This window comes from Myotis nattereri (genome assembly GCF_964212035.1).
Source record: "Myotis nattereri genome assembly, chromosome: 14".
Classification (NCBI taxonomy): Eukaryota; Metazoa; Chordata; class Mammalia; order Chiroptera; family Vespertilionidae; genus Myotis; species Myotis nattereri.
Genome location: NC_138089.1, coordinates 27,584,735 through 27,596,984, shown reverse-complemented (window position 1 = coordinate 27,596,984; position 12,250 = coordinate 27,584,735). Strand labels below are relative to the sequence as shown.

At 44.2% G+C, this 12,250-nt stretch overlaps 1 protein-coding gene across 1 annotated transcript in view; it reads right to left on the bottom strand.

Moving 5' to 3' along the window:
* The window catches only part of SYN2 (synapsin II), a 161,420-nt gene that overhangs the window by 1,376 nt on the left and 147,794 nt on the right, over positions 1-12,250 (bottom strand). The window contains exons 11-12 of the mRNA XM_081105648.1: positions 7,146-7,206; positions 2,648-2,897 (exon numbers count right to left, since the gene is read on the bottom strand). Coding sequence (XP_080961774.1) covers positions 2,648-2,897; positions 7,146-7,206 — 311 coding nt within the window. The remainder of the gene's footprint in view (positions 1-2,647; positions 2,898-7,145; positions 7,207-12,250) is intronic.

The window sequence follows — 12,250 nt, the reverse complement described above, 5'->3', positions numbered from 1 at the left end:
AGAACATCTGAGTCAGTCTTGATTCTGCCACTCACTTACTCTTGACCTCAGGCAAGCCATTGCTTTTCTGGTATTTGGTTTTTATTTGTGGTCTGTACTTGTTTGGTAAAATAATCTCTAGGCCTTTTTAGAGCTTTTTATATTCTGCTTTTTTCTTTCATTCCAAAAGAACCTTTTGGCTTGGCACAAACTCTAGTGCTCAATTTACCTTGAGTATTAAAGCGGATGTAATCACTCTTTGCACCCTTCCCCAGAGGACCCCTATTATAAGGTCTGTGGGGCTCCGGGTGTCCAGGGGCAAGAGACACATTCAGCCCTCCACATTCACAGATGTAACCAACTACGGATCAAACATATTTGAAAAAATAAATCCCAGATAATTCTTAAAAGCAAACTTGAATTTGCCATAAGCCAAGCACTACGCTGAAGCCATGTGAATGAAGATGTGAAAGCATACCCAGCTATAGGTTATATGCAAATATAGGTTATATGCAAATACTACACAATTTTATATAAGGAACTTGAGCATCCTCAAACTTTGGTGTCTGCAAGGGGTCCTGGAACCAATCTCCCACGGACACTGAGGGACAACTCTACTTATCAGGCCGTCACAAGGTTGTTAGGCAGTTTTCTAATAAAAGAAAAACCACACACATTTTAGGGACTGATTTATCCCTTGAGAGATTTGCAATTCAGAGAGAAAAACTCAATACAAGAAGGTCGAGGAAAGGCTAAGCCCAGAACTTCGGAGGAGGACACAGGTCTCGTGTTTCCAGCGGTCCGTCTTCTCTCCTTGGTTTCTACTATGTCCCTTTCCTGCCAGTTTCTGTCTCCACAACTTTTTTCCTGGTGCCTTAATACTCCCAGCCCTCCCCTAAATTCAGGGTGTAGCCCCGGAAACTTCATTCTACAGAAGTATGAGCAGTTTCTCGCTTCCTGCAGTTACTGTGAACAGATGCCCTGCCTTTCATTAGACTAAAGATGAGCCACAACATGCTGGCCTCTGGGAGGGGGACTCCTCTGCACACACAGGCTAAGGGACTGGGTATCAGCCTTCCTCATCAGAGGCTGACTTTATTCAACAATGTAAGCAGTGACAACCCAAAAATCTGCCCTCAAACTGGGGCCAAAATTGGAAGGTAGGAGAGATTAAAAAGTCAGCATACAGAAAAAAAAACTGGGTTGAAGGGAGGTTATGGGACATGTGAGATAAGAAATGTGTCACTGGCCAGAGCTGGGGAGCTGGAGTGGGTGATGCTCCTCCTGTCATGTAGGAAAACCCAGAGAAAGTGGTCATCTGGAGCCCTTGAGTCCTAATCCTGGCTATGCCACTAATGAGCAGAGTGGCTTTAAAAATGAACATTAATCGAATCTCTCTGAGCTATGTTTTCTCATTTATGCAATGGCTAGACAATCTCTAAAAGTGCCTCATTTTAACTCCAAAATTCTATGGCCCCCTATTCTCCCTCCCTAAAGATTCTCATTATTTTACTATGAGAAGCACAGATGGGTCTATACCAGTGATGGCGAATCTATGACACGCGTGTCAGAGGTGACATGCGAACTCATTTTTTGTTGTTGATTTTTGTTAAATGGCATTTAAATATATAAAAAAATATCAAAAATATAATTCTTTGTTTTACTATGGTTGCAAATATCAAAAAATTTCTATATGTGACACGGCACCAGAGTTAAGTTAGGGTTTTTCAAAATGCTGACACGCCAAGCTCAAAAGGTTCGCCATCACTGGTCTATACCATTCCCCCAAGGCTGCAGCTATCTGTGCTGATAGTGATGCAGAGTACTGTTTGAAGAAATTGAAGAGAGATATCTCTGGTTCTGGTGGAGAAGGTGGAACTGACCTCCACCCACATGCTGGTGCTGTTCTTCTCAAGTACAGCCGTACTACTTCCTAGGGGTCCTCAGCTCCTCCTCTGAAGCAGGGCAGTATAATGGGGGCTTCTAGAGTTTCTCCTGGGAATGAGGGAACCCCAGAGGATGCAGTTGCTCAGGGTCTCTATCTGAGCCCTTCTCAGATGACCACACCAGAAACTGACCTCTCTCTGAGAAAGCTGAGAGTAAAAAGTTGAAATGGATTTAACTTCTTCTCTCTTTTCCTTCTGGGCAGCCTTGCTAATTATATACCGTAAACTGTGAGTCAAAGGCAGCAAAGAGGATTTTTTTTTTAAATTGAGAGAGAGTGAGAGGAAGAGAGAGAGAGAGAGAGAGAGAGAGAGAGAGAGAGAGAGAGAAGAAATGGAAAAAAGAGTAGGAGACAGGATCAAAAAAACAAAAACCCTAAGCTAGTACAAGAATAGAAGGGGTAGTATCTCTGCCTTACTGTCACTCCCCAGGAAGAAAGGGGAGGGTTTGAGCTTCTAGCTAGACTTTAGACTTTCACTTCCCTCTTTCCTATCCTCCCCAATCAACCCTAAATAGGCCCCCAACAACAACAAAAAAACCCACACACAACCAAAAACCAAAAAATAAAACAACCCAAAACCAAAACCCCCAAAAACCCCCACAAAAATATCTGTGGAGGAGGAAGAGGCCTGACTGAAGGTGCTTTCTAGCACCTCTGGAGCCCAAGGCCTGCGAGGAAGGGCAGGAAGAGGGGAGGGGAAGCAGCTGCTGAGTTGTCTCTTACTTGAGCTGTGGGTGAGGCTGGGGCTTCTGTGGTGGAGCAGCCGGGGGTGGCTGGGCCTCTGCCAGGGAGCTGCTGCTGGAGGGTGCATCTCCGTGGGTGGTGGGGCCGCCCGGCAGCTGAGGAGCCGAGAAGGAGGAAGAAGAGGAGGAGGAGGAAGAGGAGGAAGGTGGCACTGATGGTCCACGGGGGAGTCGGCGTGGAGGCAGCACCTTGCCTGGGGGTTGCATTCCTTGGGGTTGCCCAGGGCCCCCTAGGTTCAGTACAAGAAAAACTTCATAATTTAACCATATCAAAGGGTTTTCTTGTTAAAATCTATGTTTCAAAGGGTGTGGTTAGTTAATTACTGAAAGGATAAGCTCCATTACAAGAAGCCACCCGAGGCTCTGAAGGACCCCAGAGGGAGTCCCTGGTTACCCTCATACATTGCCACTGTTTGCTTTTCCTCAGAGACACAGCACCTCAGTCACAGCAGAAGTCGGGGGACAGGGAAGAAACCATGGGATGAGCGGCTTCAATCAGAGGTGAGCTCTCTACAGAAGACCCCGCAGACCAGAGGGACCCCACCCCTCTTCCCCAGAGGTTCCTCAGGTACAGGCCAACCTGCCCCTAGTAGGAGGTCTCAAGTTCCACACAGCAGACACAGTACAGGGCAGTGGAAAGAGCAGTGGTCTGGGAATCAGAAAACCCAAGACATAGTCTATCACTGACTCCTTGAGCAAGTCAGGAAACTTCTCTGGGCCTCTGTGTTTCTAAACATAAAACTGTTAAAAAATAAGGCCTACTTGTAGTTTTATTTTAAGATGGTAGTGTTTTAAAGATGGTAATAGGTAAGAAAGTTCTTCAAAAATTATTCTGTGCTTTATGATCATTGATAATCACTGACTTACATTGTTTTATGGAACTAGCCTTTGTCCTGCTCTGAGTCTATATGTGTCTGATTCCCACCCTCACCCCACCAGGGCTTCATTTTAGTATTAGCTCATGCCCATGACTAAGATAAATCTTTTGTTTCCAGTAACTCTTTTGCTTTTTTATTACCATCCGCAGGGGCTCCAGTCCTTTTCAGGTGAGTATGGTAAAATTCTACAGAAATCCAAGTCCCATTTTCCCCTGGAGATGATGTGGGTACCACCTGGTAGAGAAGACTCCCCCACCTCCACCCCCTCAAAGAGGACCAGGATTCCCTTCTCCCAGAATGAGACAGAAAACCATCTGTGGTCTGGAAAGAAAAAAGTCATCCTTCCTCTGGAGATTGATAGACAGTAAGTGTGGTACCAATGGCTCTGATTTTGCTGAGGGTGGTTACTATAGTCAGGAGTCAAAAGATGTCCCCATCAGCACATATAGACTAGTGGAAATGATGCATAATTGGCCTAGAGATCCAATTTCTCAGTCGAAATCTTAGTGTCCACATCCATGGGCCTACTGGAAGGAGTGGTTTATAGAAACTCAATGGCAGCTAAAAGTTGTGTTGTAACTTAGTTTTCTAGAAACACCAGAACACCTGTACCCTCTGGAGAGGTAAAATTCTATGTTTATACCATTGTGCACCCATGACTGTTGGCCCATTTATCATCAATGATCAATTATCTACTTTATCATCAATTAACAATTAATACTAGGGTTAGTTACACATAAATATATAAATGAATGAAAAAATGGAAATTTTCATGTTTAAGAATTCCCAGGTTCAAATTAGATAACTAGCGAAGATAACAGGTTAGCACAGCGGTTCTCAACCTGTGGGTCGCGACCCCTTTGGCGGTCGAACGACCCTTTCACAGGGGTCGCCTAAGACCATCCTGCATATCAGATATTTACATTACGATTCATAACAGTAGCAACATTACAGTTATGAAGTAGCAACAAAAATAATTTTATGGTTGGGTCACAACATGAGGAACTGTATTTAAAGGGCCAGAAGGTTGAGAACCACTGGGTTAACAGATTATTTCATATTAACCAGTTTTTGCCTTTTAAAAGTTTGGTATTATTTGTATTAACATCTTCTTATAAAATATTTCACGTTGATAGCTCAGCATCTTGTACCAGAAATCTTAAAGCTTTCCCACCTGTACAGAGATGCTTGAATAGCCAGAAACTTTACAACTTAACACTGAAGACAGATATAACTTTTCCTTTATTGCACATTAAGCTGTACAAGAGAGTCACAAAAGAGAGGTACTTCAATCACACTTCCAGCATTAGCTGAGGTTCTCACGCTGGGTCAGTACAAAAAAAAAGGGACAACATCAGAAAAGAAATGGGTACAAAACACCTGAATGGCAATCCTATACTGTGATGCGTATGTCCCCCAGGCCATAGAGTTGTCCCTTAGCATGCTGCCTGAGGTCACATGACAGTCAGGTTAAGCTGTCTACTTGTGTTTGGCAGTTTTCTCTCCCACCTGAGAGACCTTGGCTGATACCACCCTGGAACCTGACTGAATTCAAACAGCAACTTTGTGTTTGTGGTTCACAAATGTCACATGAAAAGCACCTGGATGTTCACACTGAGAACATGCAGAGAAGCAACACCACCATCAGCTCACCACTGGACAAAAATAATAAATAAATAAATAAATTTCTCCATTTGGGGAAATGTTGCTTTATTCCTTTCTATCATTTGATCAGATTGGGAGGTATTGAAGGGCCTGATTCTTAGGCAACTCACCTGAAAGAGTGTAAATGCATATATGTATATATTTACAACAGATTGATTACCATCATCATCTAAAGAAGGGATCAGAGACAAGAACATTCACACTCAGTGTATTTCCCTGTAGCCTCTGAATTTGCCAGCAACCCAAGGAGAAACCAGAGCAGTGCCCCCTTGACACATAAATCATGTTACATACTGCCAACACTAGTTCCTCAGACCTGGTAATCCAGAACAGTGACATATCAGTATAGGAGTGAAAGGGAATGTAAAAGTAGAGCCGAAGCACTTCTTCTGAAAGGCAAACTGCTGGCATGAACTTCCATGAACCATGATGCTTGAGGAGGCCACTTGGTGCCCATTCTGAGCCTGGCCAGGAGATGGCAAGATGAGGCATTGAACCCAAGGCCTGCTTTAATTAACTGCCTCATCTCTGCCCAGGAGCTGAGTATTGGAGGAAAGAGAACCAGTGAGGGTTCTTCAAGAGCCACAGCTGTGCTGCCTTTGCCCCAAACACACACAAGGTAACATCTGAGACAGTTTTTCCCTAGAAAGATAAAGCTCTTTATACTTTAGACTCCAGAGGGCTCTCATAACAGCAGAAAACTAAAGCAGGAGTCCACCGCAGAGTTCTGTAGGCAGTGTACCGACTCAAGTGAAATGGGACATTTTAAATTTGGTCTCATGTTATGATGCCTCAGGAGAGGCCAAGAGCAGAATGGCCGAATCCTTCCCAGACTTTCAGTAGCTCCCTGCATTCTATGTCTAAAATTGCTAAAGAATCATCTCTGTACATAGGTCAAGCTTTGGGGATACAAAACAGCCTCAGTTCCACAAAAGCACACACATGGCCAATTCAGAAACAGCAACAAAGAAGAAACAATTTGGGGGGACTGAGATCAACACAGAAAATACTCACAAGTTCACCTGGATATTGCACATCGGCGGCCCCATTTTTTTTTTTCTAATCTCAGAGCTAATTATTTAATAATAAAAACAAAGAGTACACTGGGATGTAAAATACAAAACACATTCCTAGAATAGCTTCTTCTTTATGTTTTACGTTATCACTGAAAACACAAGAACTCTACAGGCACAGCCAGCATATTCACATATACTCAAACTGCACCAAATTTTAGCAAATGGAGAAAAATGTGGATGGCTTCCGATTCAACAGATGAAGCTATGAAAATTAGACCTTGGAAATCTCTTAAACTTCTATCTAGTCATGCAGAAAGAAAGCAAAAAGCACAGTTCATTGAAGATCCCAAGCACATTCATGGAGGTAAGCAGGGGGTGGGGGTGGTTTAATCTGAGCCTGGACCAGGGGGGAAGGGTGTGTTAAAGGGAAAGGGGAAAAGGAGTGGAGTTGGGTTTTATTTTTGTGGTCTTTGTTTCTCTCCTGTCCATCCCCTAGTCCTATTTCACCCCACATTATGCAATAGTTTAAAAAATATATCAAACCACCCAGAAGGTAGAGTCACCCTGGACTTGGGAGAGGCACGATTCTTTTGTACACTGTTTACAAACAGCCCTGGAATCACAAGTTATACAGAGAAACATAAGTGAGCATTACAAGCACGAATAGGGACAGGTAAACAACCAGACAGAGGAGCTGACACTGCATAGGAAAAACACAGTCCAGTCAGCATTGAAAGAACGCAGAAACGGCACCAATGGGAGGGTGAGTTGCTTCCCTCCCCACTTTCCTTTCTTTCCTTATTTGTTTTTGGCTTAAAATTTCTGCTTTGAAAAATTAACTACCAATCACTTTAAGAAGCTTGGACTTGCTTTGGCCCTACTGCAATGCCATTACAGTCGAGAATATACTGTAAACAACCTTGGGGGGCTGGCCGCTGAGGTGGGGTCTTGCTCGAGTCCGGATCCTTAAGTGTTCCACTCTGGAAGACAAAAATGTAAAAGAGATAAAAAGAAAACTCTAATCAGATTCCAAAGAGAAGCCCTGTGGCTTTGTAGTATGACTTCAGTGGGATCTGTGTGATCTGTTCCAGAGGCTTCTGCTGTTTCAGAAATAATTTTCAGACTCTAGGCTGTTGCTGGCACACAGGTGTAGGCAGTCTGGGGCATAGAACTACTCTGATACACAGTGTATCCACCCCTTTTTCATTTCACCCCTTTTTAGATTTATAAAAGCTTTGAGTCTTCTTCCATCAGCATTTGGTTTCTTCTATGTGATCTGCCTGATGTCCAGCTTCCCCTCATACTCACAGGCCTGGCTTCCTGAAGAAAGGGGAAGGATCAACACCAAACTCCAAAGATCAGGCTGTGCTTTCAGCGACTCCAGGGACTGAAGAAGTGGTAGTGGTGGTGGGGTGGGGGGAGCAGGGAGGACCCCGGACCAGGTGAACAGCCTCATTTGGCTCTCTTCTCATGTGGAGTTAACTCCAGGGTGGGATCAGCTCTGGAGCAGACTCAGGGGTCAGAGCCACTCTTTGGGCTGGCTACAACTCCCACAGGAGGGACTTGAAGGAGGGGACAGTTGTTTGCTTTCCAGAACCTCTCTTACCCAAAGGGAAGGAGTATGATGTTCATGTTTGTAAAAGTGCTCAAGGCCAAGCTGTTTTCCTCTCAAACAGCATCATTACATTTTACCCAACAGCATGGCTCCACTCCCATGCTTCCTCTCCTCCCAGCTGTGATTCTGATTATGTCCTAACAGGATCAAAGATACATGTGACTTCAGTCTGTCTAACATTTGTATGAAAGCGGTGAGCATTTGGAGCTTGAATTCAGCATAGGGGAAATGCTCTATAAAGCCGGAGGGATGCCAAGTATGCCGATGGTGATGTCAGAGAGGGAGCTTCTGAGGCAAGGCTGTGAAATGGGCTGAGTATGTCTTGAGCACTCTCCCACTTCCTCTTTTAGTGCTCCTCTCCCCTTGTGACATGCCCCCCAGCCCTACTCCCACATTAAAACTGTTTCTCCTCCTGTTCCCCATTTCCCATGGGGCTCCAATTCTGGCCATCTATCTTCTCTTCTGCCTATTGAAGCCCATTTCCAGCTCTATTGCCAGGAGAGCAGAAGTGTTACCCTTTCTAGTATCATGGTCTTTTAATAACAGCAGTGCCTAAAACTGTTGTACTAAGAACTTCAGATAGAAGGAGGTAGGGAGCCTTTGAAATGTCCTTAGTGCCAACACATCAGAGGGCACCCCTTATACCTATAATCCCCAGTTTCTCAAAGATCACAGCAAGAATATCAACACTTCTTTCCCTTTCTTCCAAGCCCTCTCATGAGATCTGCAAGACTCAGTCTGAGCCCAGGTACTGAAATACCCACACCCAATAAGCTAGCTAGAGAACCACTGCCTCCAGTCAGCCATTAAGACCCATCATGTTTCCCTCATGGCATCCAAAATTCACCATCTTCTCTTGGCCAACCCTGGTCAGGCCTATATCATGTCTTGCTTAGACTACCAAAATAGCCTCCTCATTCTTAGTCTCTTCCCTCTCCAATCTATCTTCTTCATGGCTACTTATCCTTCTAAACTCCTTCCCTAACTCTAACGCTCTAAATAATTTATAATTAACACTATATATATGCTAGGTAACATGTACACTTTTATACAGCATTTACCTTAAACTTCACTATAGCTCTATAACATGGATGCTATTATCAACATCCCTAATTTTAGATAAGGAAACTGAGGCACATCTAAGTCAGGTAATTTGTCCAGGGTCATACAGTGGTGGCTAATGCAACTGGACTGTGAGCCCCGACAGTCTGATGCTCACCTTTTCTTTTCATTGCTTACAGATAACATTCACACTCTTCAGGCTGACATCAGGAACTTTCATCAGCATGGTTGGAATTGACCCTGCTAGCCTTCTCTCTCCCTCATGTCCTAAACACACCGGCTCCCACCAGGCCTGACCCCTCACTGTTTATTCTCTAGTCTAGGCCACTCCATAGTGCATGGATGTCTAAGTCAAGTTCTACCCTATCCATGAAATCTCCCCTTCTGACTGCCTCTTTTCGATTTGTCATCTCCTCTCTGAAATCCTATAATAGCATTTAGGAGACTTATACTACTGAAAGGGACATTTGCAGTGCTATCTTGTTATCCTGAAGGCTGGGATGATGCTTCTAAGAAAACTGCCAAATCCTTGAGGGCATGGCCTATGTGTCTTCATCTTCTCATGAATTCCTAACAAATGCAGTGTCCCTTTTTTTCCCCAAAGAAAAATTGGGATATATGGCCTGATATGGGAGTTCTTTATTAAAAAGTTAAAAGAGCTCTGGCTGCACCATAGCTGGTGTGGCTCAGTTTGTTGGAGCGCTGTCCCTGTATACTGAAAGCTCACAGGTTCGATCCTGGGTCAGGTACTGTACGTAGGAGGTAACCAATCGATGTTTCTCTTTCACATCGATGTTTCTCTCTCCCCCACCCCATCCTTTCCTCTCTCTAAAAAAAACATATCCTCAGGTGAGGATTTTTAAAAAAGTCCTGGCCGGATGGCTCAATGGGTTGGAATGCCATCCTGCACACCAAAAGGTTGATTTGAGGGCTCGATTCCTAGTCAGGGCATATACCTAGATTGCAGGTTTGATCCCCGGTCAGGATGCATATAGGAGGCAACCAACTGATGTTTCTCTCTCACATTGATGTTTGCCCCTCTCTCTTTCTCACTTTCTCTCACTCTCTCCCTTCCTCTCTCTCTCTCTCTCAAACCAATAAATACATCCTCAAGTGAGGATTTTTTAAAAGCTCAAATAGAATTGGGAGCCTGGCCAGTGTGGCTCAGTGATTGAGCTTTGACACATGTACCAGGAAATTGCCAATTTGATTCTGGGTCAAGGCACATGTCCAGGAGGGGGCATGCAGGAAGCAGCTGACTGATGTTGATGATGTTTTTCTCTCACCAATGTTTCCATCTCTCCATTTCTCTTCCTCTCTCTCTAAAATCCGTAAAAATATATTTTAAAAAATAGAATTGGGAATATTTTTGAATATTCAAGACTACTGTCATTTTACCAACATCATTAAGCACAGGGCCGAGCACATAAGAGGTCCTTAGTAAAAACCTTGTTAAGTAAATGAACATGCAACAACAACTACAATGAAAGCCCAAAATGGAGCAGAATATAAGTCTTTTAAGATAAAAATGTTGGTAAACCCTAGTTGTTAAGCCATATTTTATTTGGTATCAACACTGGTGAGCAGCTCTGAAAATGCTCTGGTTAGGGAATTAAACTTGAGGCCTGCTACAGGTGCCTATATATCAGGCACAGAAAGTAAAGTCCAAACAAGTCTCAAAGCAGCAGTAATTGCTTCCATCAAGACTGTTTAACCAGCCAAGTTTAGGACACATAAGGCTCAACAGTTCTTTCCTATTAAGATCTCTTCCTTCTCTTAACCTGGCTGCCAACTGGATGAGAAGTCTGGGGCCAGGATATAGTGTTTGGAAATGGGAGCACAGGATACCAGGGTTGCTTTTTACCTGGGTTCCTGACTTCTTGCTCAGATGGGGCTGGGTATTAATCCCAGCCCCAACACACACACACAGACACACATACACACACACAGCCATCTAGGTCTACTTTAAAATTGAGTAACAGAGTGACTGAGGAATTAGGCTTTTCAGTTAGGAAGACCTTGGGTTAATCTAAACCTGCCACTTAATCTAAACCTGTAACTTTGTGACCATGGGAAAGGTATTTTGCTCCTCTGCACCTGCCTTTCTTCAAAAGGTTTTTGTGACATAAAGTGAGATTGATTATCTATCTATCTATATATCTATCTAGATATTTATAAGCACCTGGCCCCAGTAGGTGCTAAATAAAATACAACAGATGCTGGGATGATAATATTAAGAGGCCTTTTCCTCGGAAGTTCCATTGTTTCCTAGGTCTCACTCCTATGATGGAATACCTCCTGCAGTGTGCTCCCATTCTAGGGCTTCAGAGAACTTTATTCCGTTGTAATGTTACAAACCTCCCCTGGGCTCCCTGACAAGCCATCAGTGTCATAACCTCGATGCTTGAGAGAGATATTCAGATGAAAAACAGCAAAATTCATATAGACTGACTCTTGCCAGCTCTTTCCCCAAGGTTGCACTGCTGTGACTGCCAGTGAATTACTGTGGACATTGGACAAGACCATTTTAAGATGTCCTCCTCCATATGTTTCTCCTCTATGGAGGACCACAGAGCACAAGGGCAGAACCAGGGCCAATGGGCAGACATTCCAGAAGAGTAGACTTTCACTTATTGGAAGAACTTTCTATAGTAAAAACAGTGCAAGTGGCTGTTTTGGGAAGTGGGCATCTTCATGTAGAAACTAGAGAATTGCCTGACAAAGATGTTGTAGATAATATTCCTTCATTATGAGACAGATTAGATGAACACCACAGTTTCTTCCAATCCTGAGACTCTATGATTCCAGGAGAACCTTTAAAATCTTATATATAAAACTCTAATGGGAGAACTCCAGACTTTTACAGGATGAACTGACAGGAGTAATCATCCATGAAGGCTGGCCCCAGCTCTCCTCAGCCACATCAGTATACAAATAAGATACTCAAAGATGAACTGAACCCAAATTTCCCTTCCCAAAGCTTAAGGGGAAGAGCTCCCAGAGGTAGCCTTTTGGGCTGGAGCCTGGGAATGTGCCTTGGCCACCCTTGTCTGGCGCCTTGGGAGTTCTGTCCTCAGCTCCACCGAGGTTATGGACTGAGGACTTCCCAGGGGCAACAGGAGGCGGGAGGAGAGTCCCCTAGGACTGTCCCATGCCAGGCTGAGACTCTCTGCCTCCACCCACAAGCCTTCCATCTGCTGGAGCTGAGGGCCTATTCCCTGTGGGGATTGGCTACCATGAGATCTGTCTCCAGTCACCAAGAGCCTCATGGGATGCCAGATTCCAGAGAAGTCTGGCCACTCTGGCGTCACTGCCAAAGTCTGGCCTGTAGCCAGCCCACAGCAGGA